The following is a 15734-nucleotide window of genomic DNA, read 5'->3' as shown; positions in this document are numbered from 1 at the left end:
ATGTGTAAATATTAAACATGTTTCTTACATGAACGTTGTCACACACATGGTTCATATCTTCCAGTAAAAATGTGCAACAAAATATCAACGTTGAGTTATATAACATGTGTCCATCTCGTTCATATTACACTGCTTGAGGTTATTTGCCCTGTGTTAAAGGCAGGTGTATTATTTAATAAAGGTTTCATATTTTTTATTCCGTGTATCAAAGGAATAGGTGACAAAAATAAAGCCAAGCAGAATGACATTTTTATTGTGGACAAATGCATCAAGAAACAGCAAACAAACGATCACTTCCGTATGACTTCAGAGCAGTTATTCAAAACCAGAGAAAGATAAGCATGTCTTGAGATATATCTATTTTCAGTTTATCAATGAACAAAACTTCCAGAGCAGAGTTCGAGCCTAATAGTGTATTTATTGATAAAAATGACGAAGCTATACCATCTTAGAGAAAGGTTCTTTAAGGAGAGAAGTACAAGCGACAAGAAGAGATCGGAGAGCAGTGAGTGCGAAGAATGCCGCGAGAAGCGGGAAGTGAGCAGCGATTGCGAAGAAAGCGGCGAGAGGCGGGCAGGGAGCAGCGAGTGCGAAGAGGCGAGAGGTGGGCAGGGAACAGCGAGTGCGAAGAAAGCGGCGAGAGGCGGGCAGAGAACAGCGAGTGCGAAGAAAGCGGCGAGCCTCGGGCAGGGAACAGCGAGTGCGAAGAGGCGAGAGGTGGGCAGGGAACAGCGAGTGCGAAGAGGCGAGAGGTGGGCAGGGAACAGCGAGTGCGAAGAAAGCAGCGAGCCTCGGGCAGGGATCAGCGAGTGCGAAGCGGCGATAGGCGGGCAGGGAACAGCGAGTGCGAAGAAAGCGGCGAGAGGCGGGCAGAGAACAGCGAGTGCGAAGAAAGCGGCGAGCCTCGGGCAGGGAGCAGCGAGTGCGAAGAAAGCGGCGAGAGGCGGGCAGGGAACAGCGAGTGCGAAGAAAGCGGCGAGCCTCGGGCAGGGAGCAGCGAGTGCGAAGAAAGTGACGAGAGGCGGGCAGGGAGCAGCGAGTGCGTAGAAAGCGGCGAGAGGCGGGCAGGGAGCAGCGAGTGCGAAGAAAGCGGCGAGAGGCGGGCAGGGAGCAGCGAGTGCGAAGAAAGCGGCGAGAGGCGGGCAGGGAGCAGGGAGTGCGAAGAAAGCGACGAGAGGCGGGCAGGGAGCAGCGAGTGCGAAGAAAGCGGCGAGCCTCGGGCAGGGAGCAGCGAGTGCGAAGAAAGTGACGAGAGGCGGGCAGGGAGCAGCGAGTGCGAAGAAAGCGAGGAGGGGCGGGCAGGGAGCAGGGAGTGCGAAGAAAGTGACGACAGGCGGGCAGGGAGCAGCGGGCACAGCGAGGAAAGCGGCGAGAAGCGGACAGGGAGCAGCGAGTGCGAAGAAAGCGGCGAGAGGCGGGCATGGAGCAGCGAGTGCGAGGAAGCGGCGAGAGGCGGGCAGGGAGCAGCGAGTGCGAAGAAAGCGGCGAGAGGCGGGCATGGAGCAGCGAGTGCGAGAAAGCGGCGAGAGGCGGGCATGGAGCAGCGAGTGCGAAGAAAGTGGCGAGAGGCGGGCATGGAGCAGCGAGTGCGAAGAAAGCGGCGAGAGGCGGGCATGGAGCAGCGAGTACGAAGAAAGCGGCGAGAGGCGGGCATGGAGCAGCGAGTGCGAGAAAGCGGCGAGAGGCGGGCATGGAGCAGCGAGTGCGAAGAAAGCGGCGAGAGGCGGGCAGGGAGCAGCGAGTGCGAAGAAAGCGACGAGAGGCGGGCAGGGAGCAGCGGGCACAGCGAGGAAAGCGGCGAGAGGCGGGCATGGAGCAGCGAGTGCGAGAAAGCGGCGAGAGGCGGGCATGGAGCAGCGAGTGCGAAGAAAGCGGCGAGAGGCGGGCAGGGAGCAGCGAGTGCGAAGAAAGCGGCGAGAGGCGGGCAGGGAGCAGCGAGCACAGTTAGAAAAGGGGAAGAGATGACAGCAGTGAGAAGTCAGCAGTGATGACAGCAGAGATGCAAGTGGCGAGATGCGAGAAGAGAGTGAAGAACATCGAACTGGTCTAGAGGAGAGGAAATTGGAACATTGACAGCCGCTGCGAGCAAAGCAGAGATAAGCAAGCGGGAAAAGGAAAGTGAAGGGTGGCGAGGAAAGAGGAGGCCGTTTCTTCACTACACATCGGCCCATATGACTCATGTCTACTTTTCGTCAGTTAACGACACAATTAAAAAGGGTCATTCTGTTTTTGTCCAATATTTAACTCAGAGAGTTTCTCTGGCAATGATTTGTTTTGTGGTGTCCAGTATTCTGTAATGCATCAATTTATATCGCACAGTTGAACCCAATTCAGTTGATTACACCACCTTAAATGTTCATAGCAAAAGTGGTGCATACATTGGGTATCAGAATACTCAGTGAGTCTTTAAATATATCTGTGAATCACGAACTAAGTACCATTAAATCGATGATTATAATTATAACATGCAGGCATTGTCGGCGATTGTTTCTGACAGTGGCCATCTGAAAATAAATGTATACAAATCGCATTATGTTGACCTTTCAGCTATGTACCGTGGCTCACGAGTTCACTTCATTCATTGATACAATCAACTTCAGTGACACGCACGGCGTTCATTACACGGCGATGTATATTCCGGACTTGTTCTGGCCATAGCTTCCGGAGTTCTGACTAACAGTCACCAAGTCACCGTTGCTCCCATTTCCGTGCTCGTGTGATATAAAACCTGACGCGAACTTGTCATGTCAATGAAATACTGGCCACCGACAACTGACGAATCTAGCCGTAACTACTTATTTATTGTGTAATTTACATTACGTGTTGGTATTTGTTGACTATCTTACATCCAAGAGGGATTCAACCATGATCAAAGCTATTGGTATATTGGTAAGTCTCCACTTATATATTCTGCCTTTATCTATCTATACTTTATTTGTAAGTTACAATATATGTACAAATACTACAATGTGTCAGTATATATGTCTATATATATTCATGTATGTACTATATATACCATCGACAAATAAAATAAGGGAACTTATGATTTGAATGTAGGTATCGTTGAGGTGTACATTTGCAATACCGTGGCGTCGCATCTGAACGCAACATCTAATCACTATGAAATTTCACATCGTGAGTGAATAGCACGTGATGCGCGTGCACATAGAAGCCAACGTGTGTGCGTCTGTAGGGGAACTCACAACCAGTAATGCAGTTGAGCTACGAACACGCTTAAAGATGCTTCCGAGACTGTATCTCAATGAACAGACAAAAGTTGAATTGTGGGCACGATAGAGTGGAGACGTCAATATCCTAAGTGGACCGAATGATTGACAAATCTTAAAAGTGTTGTTTTTCGACTGTGGGACAAGTACCGTGAAACGGCTGGGTTCACAATGAGACCCGGGAATGGCAGGCCTAATAAACGACACCGTTTCATTACATTAATTGCACTACGCAATAGATGCAAATCTGCTCCTGTTATCAATAGAGAATTCCGTACAATAACAGGAAGAAAATTGCACCCTGTGAAAGTTGTGACCCTAACAGCTTACCATAGGCCTCAAATATTGGAGTGGGCTAACCAGGAGCAGCACGGGCTTTGCGCCAATGGCGTTTCACCATGTTTACGGACGAATCAAGGTTTTGCTTGCGATTCAGAGATGGCAGAAAACTTTCTCGGCAACGTAGCGGCGAGATGTATGCCAGGGCAAAATTCTTGGCTAAGATCGTTATGGGGGCGGTGGTGTCATGGTGTGGGATGGTATTAAACATGTCAGACGAACTGATTTGGTTATTTTGAATTGACATTTGACTGGCCAGCGATATGTTGGCGAGATTTTGGCGTTGTTCCATTCGTTAGCATTATCGGCATAAATTGTGAACTGCAAGATGACAATCAACCTATCTTTCTATCTGTCTGTCTGTATGGCTAGCCATGTGTTAAAAGCGTTGGCTACTGGTACAATATATATGAAACCCAAAAAGGATGTGGCTGAAATATTGCTTAAAACCTTACTCACATAACATCATGTATGTCTGTGTATGGCAACTTACACCATATACCCGTGCTCGTGGGTTTCACCGAAGTGGTAAACGTCTGAGAACTGCATCACTTCGGGTATTCCTCCCACATTAAGCTGACACGTCGTGATATAACTGGAATACTGCCCAAAGCGGCGTTAAACCCAACTCACTCATTAACTGTACTTTGTGATATCATCCAACTGACCCTGTATGTTCGTTAGTTAAATATACTGATGTTTTATGGCTTTAATGTCAATGTCTGTTCAGACATGGTGTGTGGTGCTGACCCTTGCGCGTCCTAACCCCGGGACTGGAGGGCTACCGAAGAGGAAGTTTCCCCTTCATGGAAGCGGGTTTAGATCACTTGACCCCGAGACCAACTTGACGATGGACCAGATAATGACCCAGCAACTCGGGGGGATTTCAGGTTTGTTTGTTCGTTGTTTAACGACGCACTCAGCAGTATTCCAGCTTAGTAACGGCGGTCTGTAAATAATCGAGTATGGACCAGACAATCCAGTGATTAATATCATGAGCATCGATCCATGCAGTTGGGATATGATGACATGCAGTAACCAAGACAGCGAGCCTGACCACCCGATCCCGTTAGGACAAGCATGGTCGCCTTTTACGGCAAGCATGGGTCGCTGAAGCCTTATTCTCTCCCCGGATCTTCACGGGGTGGATTTCAAGTATACCGACCCCCTCACTGCAGTAGCATATATGATCTGTTCATGTCTGATAATTTAATGAACTATAAGGGATCGTGATTCATTCTTAGAAATAAAATAATATCCTACGATTTAGAAAGTTCGGCTAAAAATAGAACTTGTAGTTCCTGTCACTACATAGTGGTAGAATATGTAATCATCGTTTCTAGTAAACTCAAACCTGGATGTAGATAAGCTGATACTTACAGAGGATGCTCGTAAGGATGTGGCTACCTTCACTGAACAGCGGTGTGTCTATTTCAGAGGTTGGAAACAAAATGATGGACTCTGGCGGCCTGATTCTCGCAGAATTAGACCTTCGACTCACCCCAGAGCAGTATGCTGCATTCTACGGCACAGACAGGTACGTACACTTTCACTACGTATTCCCCGAGTACACGATTCCACTTGTCAAAACTTTATGCACAAAAGATCTTTCGCCGCTCAACGGCTCTTTAGGTGTAATGAAGCCTTTAACGTGAAACCTTTCACGCAGACATAAGCGACATAATTTTCCTATCACTACGTTAAAGGTTTCATTATACCTGAAGAGTCTGAAGAGAAATAAACGCCTCGTGGTCGTTGTTTATCGTACATGAACACTGCTGGGAGAATAAACCACTCGGGGCTGAACTACCATTTTCCATCCTAGAATGTGTTGAACAAAACCGTGCAGACTAAGATAACAGAACACGAAACTGCTCATTGGCACACGTGTCTTCGGGATTTACTAAAATTCACAGTAAACTTGTAACACTTTGACTGTGGAATATCTGTATTTTGTACAATGTGTCAACTAGACCTAGGTATGCACTTGCGAAGCTAGGAAAACTACCAATAACACAGACAGACAGACAGACAATAGTTTATTAACGTCTCACTTCTGTACATACATAAATCAGCTTTGTATAACTTGACATAGATAGAATGTACAGAACCATTCAATAGAATTATGAGAGACAAATTATCATAAAATTTATACAAAAATGATATAAAGATGATATAGTAAAACGTTATCCATGTAAAAATGTTTTCTGCGATTAAGTATTAAAAAGCAGACTTTGGCAAGTATAAAACACACTGGAGTCACTGAAAGTTAAACAAAGTTTGTCGATATCAGGTATATCTAAAACATTATAATATTTAGCAATACAGTAAACTACGGTCATAACGAACTCAAAGGGACTACTAGTTTTAGTTCGTTATAACCGTAGTTCGTTATAAGCATAATCCTGGTTATACAGCATAACTACAACAAATAGTCGGGACCAAAAAAGTAAGTTCGTTATATCCGTCAGTTCGTTGTAAGCGTGTTCGTTATAACCGTAGTTTACTGTACATTCATTAAAATGAGTTGCCCTGATATCGTCATATAATACGCAGTGAAACAAAAAATGGACCTCGTCTTCTACGCTGTCTTTACTGTGAAAACATTTTCTATTGTGGACAGTTACACCTTCGTACCGACCGGTTTCCACTCGAATAGGAGCCACGCCACATCTAAACTTGGCTGGTGCCGATCTATAGCTTCTGGCCATCTTATTTGGAACATAGTATTCTGTCCCAAATACTTGTTTGTAACATCGGTACATTCTCAATTTATTAAGCCTATTTCGCCCCTCTTCCTTTCTATACATGTCACTCCAACGGGTAACATATTCATTCATACACCATTGTCCCACCTGTGTACAAACAGAAAATTTATCTATAAAACCTGTTGCGTTTAATAGATGTTGACAGTGCTTAATGTGTGATGACGCGTGCGATGACATGATAAGGCACCAACTGCTATGTTGTACAGCTTTAGCTGTGACATTACTAGGTGGTATAACCTCTATTGTAGAGGATACGAGGCTTGACAACTGGGCTGTAGTGATATCTTCTGTAAGCTCCTGGAACGTACGATCAGTGATCTATCTACAGACAGTGTATCTCATATTAGGATCACGCCAAGTAAAAATTCAGTATCAGGAAACTTTCAATTTCTCTGCATAATGTTCTTGTAAATATGATGTGACGTGGTTGTTTAGTGATGTATCAACTGTTCTCCACTGCAGTGTTGTGACAGCTGGCTCGCGAGGACGCTCCAAGCGGAAGGCGGTCAAAGACCCCATGTTAAGATGGTTCCACGGAGAGATCCCGTACACGTTCGCGGAAAACACCTTCGGTAAGTTTATACTTTTAATGTCATTAGTACATATCTAGACTTTAATGCTATACCTGGAGCGTAAATTTTGGATTTTGTCTGTAGATGTAACTGCAAAACCAGATATGTTTAAAATTAATACCATGAGCCTGAATATTTTTGTTGTAAAAATAACACCTTGCAATAATGTAAAAAAACTTTGCAGACAATTTCCTTTTCCTTTCAAGTCTCTGAAGCATAATTATATTTTTTCTAGAATATTTAGGGAAAGCCCCCCTAACCCCCAAACCCCCTACCCCCACCCAGAATATTAAATGGTAGGCCCCTTACAACTCAACTGCAGTTGCCTGAACACCTGATCATGTTCAATATTTCCTGTTAAAAATGAAATGCAGCACTCAGTCGTTGTATAAATACGCTGAGTATATGACAAATGATTTTGAAATGTGTTTTGTTTTCCAGATGCTAAAGACACGGTGTTGATCAAGGAGGCCATGACGGAGTGGGAGAGATACACGTGTCTCAACTTCAAGGCAGCTACGCCCTCTCATACCAACGTCGTGGACTTCATTAACGGAGACTCGTGAGTAGGATTCATCAGTTAATGACGTCGGATGAAACTACAAGTTCATACGTAAATCAGGTGGATTCTTACAAAACCGTATTATGTATCTAAGCTGGACTGGTACCTGATATGTACAGTCGGTCTTGGTACGAATAAACTAAAGACATTATTGTTAATTTACTTCCGTAATTAACCGCTACACAGCAAGTGTGACTCACGTGATTGTGTGCTACAGGTGCAGCTCCCAGTTGGGTATGGTCGGGGGCAGGCAGGCGCTCATGTTGAATGCACCCGGGTGTAGATTCGTAAGTAGAAATTGTGTGTTGCTTCCTATGTATGTAATACGTTGTAATATGTATGTAATAATCTTTAAGATCGCATTCGTCCTGGTTAATTCTTGTTACCAAATACAGTGGTAGTTTTTTTCTGTCGTTCAGTCCTCAAATTCAAGGGGCGGTCGGGTAGCCTAGTGGTTAAAGCGTTCGCTCGTCACGCCGAAGACCCGGTTTCGATTCCCGACATGGGTACAATGTGTGAAGCCCATTTCTGGTGTCCCCCGCCGTGATATTGCTGGAATATTGCTAAAAGCGGCGTAAAACCATACTCACTCACTCACTCAAATTTCAGTCACACGCCGCAGCACATCTGTTGTTTTATGTGAAGATACATATAATAGCATATATAACGTGAACATACATACCCCATCCATCCCCCCCCCCCCCCCCCCGGACGTAATTCCTAAGACAGAACAAGAGCACTTCCGTGTTTTCCGCTCAAAACAAGTGCCCCTGCATTTCCGTCGGTGTAAGTTACCAAGAGGTCAAGTAAATTGCAGCTCAGCCGACGTGCCTGCATATACATTCAAGTGAAGGTGATGCTGCCTCCACATTAAACAATTACCTTAATATTATACTCCTGTGTTGCGTGCTACCCCTAACCTTGACCTCTGTAAACCGCATCCGTGGCCTAGAGGATAGAGCGTCTGCCGGGAAAACGAGTTCGATCCTCGGCCGCGTCATACCAAAGAAGTTAAAAGACACAGACACACAAACACACACAAACACACACACACACACACACACACACACACACACACACACACCTCACCTCACCTCACCTCACCTCACCTCACCTCACCTCACCTCACCTCACCTCACCTCACCTCACCTCACCTCACCTCACCTCACCTCACCTCACCTCACCTCACCTCACCTTGACCTTCACTTCACTTCACTTCACTTCACTTCACTTTGACCTCTGTGTTGACAGAGAGGCTTGTACCTGCACGAGATCGGCCACGCTATCGGCCTGATCCACGAACACCAGCGTCCAGACAGGGATAGCTACGTGGACATCTACTTGCAGAACGTCGCCCCGAGTCTCCAATTCTCCTTCACGAAGTACCCCAGGGATAAGGTTGACCTTGTCAACACCGAGTACGAGTACTCCTCCATCATGCACTACGGTGTCACGGTGAGCACACAGACAGGGGCTCCCGGGAACAAGCGGGACACTACGATCAGTGTCGTGCCCATTGCCATTCAATGCCTAGACATTGTTACACGAGGAGATCCGGGGTAGAAGAGGTCTTAAGCAACCCATGCTTGCCGTAAATGGCGACTATGCTTGTCGTATGAGGCTACTAACGGGATCGGGTGGTCAGTCTCACTGACTTGGTTGATGCATGTCATCGTATTCCAATTGCGTGGATCGATGCTCATGATGTCAATCCCTGGATTATCTGGTCCATACTCGATTATTTACAGACCGCCGTCCTAAAGCTGGAATATTGCTCAGTGCGGCGTTAAACAACAAACAAACAAATTTAGATATTGTTATAAGTACCAGGTATGAATCTGAGATTATGTCTCTCCTAAATTGATCTATACAATACATTTTGAGTTCGTAGACTATCACAGTGGATTTACGGAGTTGACCTAAACTTGCTAGAAATTCCAATTGGACAGTGCCGCTTATCTATGCAACATCTTTCTGGACTACTTGTTTATTGTCAATCCTAATGAAGGTTTCCATGAACCTTCCATATTCCGATTGTAAACATACATAAACACGCTCTGTACTATTTTTCATAAAGCCTCACTTCTTCTTATATTCCATTTCCAATTATGATGGTTTTTTTCAATCCTCAGGCGTTCTCTAGAGATGGTAAACTGAAGACGCTTCGTCCCAAGGATCCAGCTCGAGAGGAGGAGATTGGGAAAGTATATCTGAAGGAGCTCTCCTTCAATGATGTGCTGGCCGTCAACAACATGTATAACTGTGCAGGTAAAACGGTGTAATTTCTGTTAAAGCATCATACCATTTACTTCACGACCAGATCTTAATCAATGGATCCTTAATTGGCGTGTCGGATCATTCAGCGGGGTGCAACTCTCACAGGGGTTACTGATTAAACTGCAAGATCATCAATGAAGTCTTCTCAAAGAAATTGCTTCGATGTTAAAAAGTATCGCCTGAACAAAACCATCATAACAGGTGTCACTGAATAGGGATTCGTTTGATTTAGCCCTAATAAATCAAATCTGTGTGCAGTAATTCTTAACGTTGGCTCACATGACCTCACTGTGCATTACAGGAAATTGTCCCGCCACAGTCAAGTGTGAAGATGGCGGCTTCGTTGACCAGACCTGCCGCTGTGTGTGCCCGGACGGAACACGTGACTGTGAAGTGGGCTACAAGGCACCCGAGACTGATGGTGGGGCCCAACTCCCGCTTGTTTTCACAGTCGAGTAGTATAACTGTTACAAGGCTAGGATTATACCATATGGGAGATGTCCGCGGGTGGCCCAGTCGTCTAAGGCGCCGCGATTTGCTGTGCATAGCTGTGTCCCTTGGGCCCGCCAGAAACCTATGCTTGTGGGTTCGAATCCTGGTTCGCCCCGATTATGTTTCTAGGTCTATCAGCACCTTACCTGTGCTCGTGGGTCTCACTGAAGTGGTAATCTGACATCTGCATCATATAACTGGAATCCTGTTAAAAGCGACGTTAAACCCAACTCACTCACTCACTCACTCATTCACCCACTCAGAACACATGGCATCCACACATCATTAAACTGAAGCGATTGGAGTCATTCTGATACTTTAAATAATTAGCAGGTGTATCTTGCATCTTAACATGTGTTGGTTAGAACATGTTTTTTGTCAGATTATCACTTTGATGTATTGCAGTAAATTCGGTTTTATTCCATTTCTCGGGAAGCAGAATTTATCAAATGTGTGAGATTATGTTACGTCAACACACCAGTCAAGGTTATCAATCACTATTATTCTAATTTCATCGACTGTCATTTGAGTAGAAACACGTTCAGACGGGAATTCAACACAGTGCATGTTGTAGGTGACTGCAGCAACGCCTATGACGACTGGCAATGCGCCGTGTGGGCCAACTCCGGCCAGTGCACCAGAAACAACAAGTTCATGAGTACGGGCTGCATGAGGGCGTGCCAGTTGTGCTCCTACACCGTGGCGCCGACTGCAAGTGGTAAGCAGTTCATAGATTGCTGTAATGCAAAAAGTTCAGAGTGATACTCCTAACTGACTCTAAGTCGGAAATCAATCAAGGAAAATGTTTCAGATATATAACAGGCACCTTGCTCAACAAAAACACCGACACGGCTGGACCAGTCAATCCTGTGACTGACATCATGAGCATCGATTTACGCAATAGGTATACGATGACATGCATCAACCCTTACATGCATTACGACAGGCATAGTCGCCTTTTACGGCATGCATGGGTTGCTGAAGACCTATTCCAACATGGGTATTGAGGATAATAATTCGACGTAAATCTACATTCTCGACTGACGTACTTATTGTAAATACACTTCGTCACAGACGTACTTATTGTAAATTCACTTCGTTACTGACGTACTTATTGTAAATACACTTCGTCACTGTCGTACTTATTGTAAATACACTTCGTCATTGACGTACTTATTGTAAATACACTTCGTCACTGACGTACTTATTGTAAACACACTTCGTCACTGACGTACTTATTGTAAATACACTTCGACACACACGTACTTATTGTAAATACACTTCGTTACTGAAGTACTTATTGTAAGTACACTTTATCAGAGACGTATTTATTGTGAGTACACTTCATCAGAGACGTATTTATTGTAAATACACTTATCAGAGACGTATTTATTGTAAGTACACTTCATCAGAGACGTATTTATTGTGAGTACACTTCATCAGAGACGTCTTTATTGTAAGTACACTTCATCAAAGACGTATTTATTGTAAGTACACTTCATCAGAGACGTCTTTATTGTAAGTACACTTCATCAAAGACGTATCTATTGTAAATACACTTTATCAGAGACGTATTTATTGTAAATACACTTATCAGAGACGTATTTATTGTAAGTACACTTCATCAGAGACGTATTTATTGTGAGTACACTTCATCAGAGACGTCTTTATTGTAAGTACACTTCATCAGAGACGTATTTATTGTGAGTACACTTCATCAGAGACGTCTTTATTGTAAGTACACTTCATCAAAGACGTATCTATTGTAAATACACTTCATCAGAGACGTATTTATTGTAAGTACACTTCATCAGAGACGTATTTATTGTGAATACACTTCATCAGATACGTATTTATTGTGAGTGCACTTCATCAAAGACGTATTTATTGTAAATACACTTTATCAGAAACGTATTTATTGTAAGTACACTTCATCAGAGACGTTTTTATTGTAAAAACACTTAATCAGAGACGTATTTATTGTAAGTACACTTCATCAAAGACGTATCTATTGTGGGTACACTTCATCAGAGACGTATTTATTGTGAGTACACTTCATGAAAGACGTATCTACTGTAAGTACACTTCATGAAAGACGTATTTATTGTAAGTACACTTCATCAGAGACGTATTTAGTGTGAGTATTCTTCGTCAAAGACGTATTTATTGTAAGTACACTTCATCAGAGACGTATTTAGTGTGAGTACACTTCGTCACACATACACATGTTGATTACAGTGGGCTGTGAAGATCTGTATCCCAAGAAGTGTGCCAAGTGGAAGAAGAATGGCGACTGTGTTGCCAACGAGTGGTGGATGTCCCTGAACTGCCGAAAGACGTGCAACGCCTGTGTTGACAAAAGCCAGAGATCAGAGAGTAAGAAAACGCCTTCTTAATGTAAATTCTTCATCATCCTTTACTAAAATCCTTCAAATCCATCTCAAATCCTTATATTATTTAAACTCCACTCGCCCATTATATCGGCGTCTTGCACAACCAGACCTGTTTTAACGTTTAACGTAGTAGTAGTAGTAGCAGTAGTAGTAGTACATAGAAAGTTTATATCAGAGGCAGTATTGGGGTACATAATCATATATGTCAAATCACACGCGGAGCTGCAACCTGTCGCTGACGTGTTTGATTCTGATGGCACTATTTTGTTTCCCCTGCAGCTCAGTGTGAGAATAAGTTCAGTGATTCCTCCAAGTGTGACAAGTGGGCGGCTGACGGCGAGTGTAAGATCAACCCTGCATGGATGCTCATCAACTGCCGCAAGTCATGTCAGACATGTGACCAAACCCCTCCAGTCGTTGACGAAACTAAAGGTAGGATATTACCCATTAAATGAATTGCCACATGTCAGGGTGTTTACAATGGGAGATTGTTGTTTGTTTGTTGTGTAACGCCGCACTCAGCAATATTTCAGCTAAGTAACGGCGATCTGTAAATAATCGAGTCTAGACTAGACACTCTAGTGATTGGCATCATGAGCATCGATCTACCCTATTGGGATATGATAACATGCATCAACCAAGTCAGCGAGCCTAACCACCCGATCCCGTTAGGCGCCTCTTACGACAAGTATGAGCTGCTGAAGATCAATTCTTATAATGGGAAAAGACCCGATGCTACGTCCAAAATATCCATTGAAGACTGTCTCCTACAGATACATCATGATTGACTGACATGAGAGCAACTGGCTCTACAGAATCCCACCATTCTAGATGAATGTATAACTAACGTGATCTCTATTTCCAACAATATGGAGAATATCTTTGAGAAATATTGCTGCTGTTCCTGCTACTGACGAGATAGTCCACAACCACACTTATGTATTGCCAGGAAACTGTGTGGACATCCACAGTGACAAGCAGGCGTGTGCTGACTGGGCTAGGGCCGGGGAGTGCAAGGCGAACCCCACGTGGATGCAAGTCAACTGTAAGAAGTCGTGTGGCATTTGTAGCGGTGGTGGATCTGTCGTCACGACCAAACGTGAGTAGCTCTTCTGTCCTCACACCCGAGCAGTGTAAAGCAACACGCCTTTACCTATTATAGCAATGTGACGTGGTGCTAGCTTGAACCTATCACGATTGCAAGTAATGAAACAGTCGACCATAATGTAACTACACATTGGCTAACATTAATTTTGATAAAGGTCGACAAAACCTTCCTCATCCTTTTTGCAATGAAGAATGGACGTGAAGTGGGGTTCTGTGAATAAGGTGTGTGTGTGTGTTGGTATTTAAGCTGTGAAGTGTGTGGACACCGACCTCCGCTGCTCGTCGTGGGCTGCCACTGGCGAATGTGTGAAGAACCCCAACTGGATGCTTGACAACTGTGCCGTGTCCTGCGACGTCTGTGTACCCGACTCCGTCACCACGCCCTTCACCCCCGACATCACCCCCGACATCACCCCCGACATCACCCACCCTACCGTTGGCCCGCAAGGTAAAAATTGCTTGTTACTAATGATATATCTGGTCGATGTATTTGTTAACGCATGTCATATAGTACATTAATTAAATGTGTTGTATAACAATATATCTTTACGTATACACGCCAAAGTGCACAAGAAGTTAAACAAAAAGATGCGCTACATACTTCATTAAAAACATTCGGGCTGTTCTTTAGGTTCGGTTGTGATTTGGAAACAGTTGGTATGGTCTTATGTTTAATGGGTTGTACGGTATTTCATCTTAACGTATGGTGTATAACAATTATGTTATGAAAAATGTACGAGTAAGCATGTTTTTGTTCAGTTCCCTGCACTAATCTTCACGACGACTCTGAGTGTGGAGTGTGGGCCAGCACGGGACACTGCGAGATAAACCCAGATTGGATGCACCATAACTGCCGCAAAGCATGTCGGTTGTGTGTTGAGGTCAAGGCCACACCGTCACCACCAGGTGGGCATAGAATAAACGTTTATTAATCGCTTAAGTGATATAGATAGGCTTTAACATGAAGACCTTTTGGGTATTCAAACTGGACGCACAAGGTACAAACATCATAGCATTGTACTACGTCTGTGATCGACTTTGAGATGTTGCTGCAGCCATGCTTGAGGGTTTTATACTATTACATCACAAACATGTACCGTTGATTTTCCAATCACTAGCTGAAGTTATTTTTCATTTTAGATTGCACATGTAAAAAGAGTGGATCTGGAGTCATGCGACCACCGACCTTCACGCTACTGACGTGTTTCACACTTCTATTCGTCCTCGCGTCCAGTCATCTCTGAGAAACTAAGAAGCGAAGAATTTACAGGTCGAATAATTGTAACAAGACTTACCAAACGTCATTATCATATTAGTGTCCAATACAAGTGTTCTTATACATACAAGTTTTATACTGGCACCGAAGGGAGATTCTGTCTGTCGGTCTGTTCACCGTTGGTGTTTTTACTACGGTCAATATACCTTTAGTGTGTACGTGTGCACCCCTGGTGGATGTTATATTGTTAATGTGAGAAAAAAATGCCTGTGATATTTTATACTTTTGTCCCACCAGGAAACTGTATTTATTGCAACTTGATGTATTTGACCGATAATATAAATTATTGAAAATGTGTATGTGGGATGTTCAATATTTTCTATATTTCAAAAAATAAATTATTTTGATATATTGAGATTTTTTTGTTATTCATGAACCTAGTATTAAGATAGTGTTAATAATAAAATTGCATTCTGCGAGTGGACCAACTGTGTAAGGTGTACCGAGTGCGTCGTGAAGACACCTCGTGATGTCTGTACACACATCTGCCTCGTGATGTCTGTACACAGCTGCCTCGTGATGTCTGTACACAGCTGCCTCGTGATGTCTGTACACACAGGTGCCTCGTGATGTCTGTACACAGCTGCCTCGTGATGTCTGTACAAAGCTGCCTCGTGATGTCTGTACACACCTGCCTCGTGATGTCTGTACACAGCTGCCTCGTGGTGTCTGTACACACAGCTGTCTCGTGATTCTGTACACTGCTGCCTCGTGGTGTCTG

The 15734-nt window shown here is 44.2% G+C and overlaps 2 protein-coding genes across 2 annotated transcripts; both read left to right on the top strand.

The window, feature by feature from the left end:
• The first annotated feature begins 518 nt into the window (after nt 1–518).
• On the top strand, nt 519–1988 carry LOC124110397 (trichohyalin-like). Its single transcript, XM_048391044.1, has one exon. The coding sequence runs from the start codon at nt 519–521 to the stop codon at nt 1986–1988; it is 1470 nt and encodes a 489-aa protein (XP_048247001.1).
• A 714-nt stretch (nt 1989–2702) lies between these two features.
• Nucleotides 2703–15364, top strand: LOC124110373 (zinc metalloproteinase nas-14-like). The gene is made up of 16 exons (XM_046469688.2): nt 2703–2889; nt 4297–4456; nt 5004–5103; nt 6797–6906; nt 7348–7468; nt 7686–7755; nt 8720–8923; nt 9601–9736; nt 10047–10166; nt 10812–10955; nt 12476–12613; nt 12910–13062; nt 13580–13729; nt 13985–14185; nt 14497–14643; nt 14878–15364. The coding sequence occupies exons 1-16, from the start codon at nt 2866–2868 to the stop codon at nt 14979–14981; spliced, it is 2082 nt and encodes a 693-aa protein (XP_046325644.2). The 5' UTR covers nt 2703–2865; the 3' UTR covers nt 14982–15364.
• Nucleotides 15365–15734: the final 370 nt, after the last annotated feature.

The sequence above is a fragment of the Haliotis rufescens genome, unplaced genomic scaffold, assembly GCF_023055435.1.
Source record: "Haliotis rufescens isolate VD_foot unplaced genomic scaffold, xgHalRufe1.0.p SCAF_9, whole genome shotgun sequence".
In the NCBI taxonomy this organism is placed as follows: Eukaryota; Metazoa; Mollusca; class Gastropoda; order Lepetellida; family Haliotidae; genus Haliotis; species Haliotis rufescens.
This window is presented reverse-complemented; position numbering and strand designations above follow the sequence as displayed.

Bases quoted from the DNA above. Each gene is read 5' to 3' on its own strand.
- LOC124110397 (XM_048391044.1), top strand. From the start codon at position 519: ATGCCGCGAGAAGCGGGAAGTGAGCAGCGATTGCGAAGAAAGCGGCGA.
- LOC124110373 (XM_046469688.2), top strand. From the start codon at position 2,866: ATGATCAAAGCTATTGGTATATTG. The intron at 8,924-9,600 runs GTGAGCACACAG...TTCAATCCTCAG, and splicing joins TCATGCACTACGGTGTCACG to GCGTTCTCTAGAGATGGTAA. The intron at 12,614-12,909 runs GTAAGAAAACGC...TTTCCCCTGCAG, and splicing joins CAAAAGCCAGAGATCAGAGA to CTCAGTGTGAGAATAAGTTC.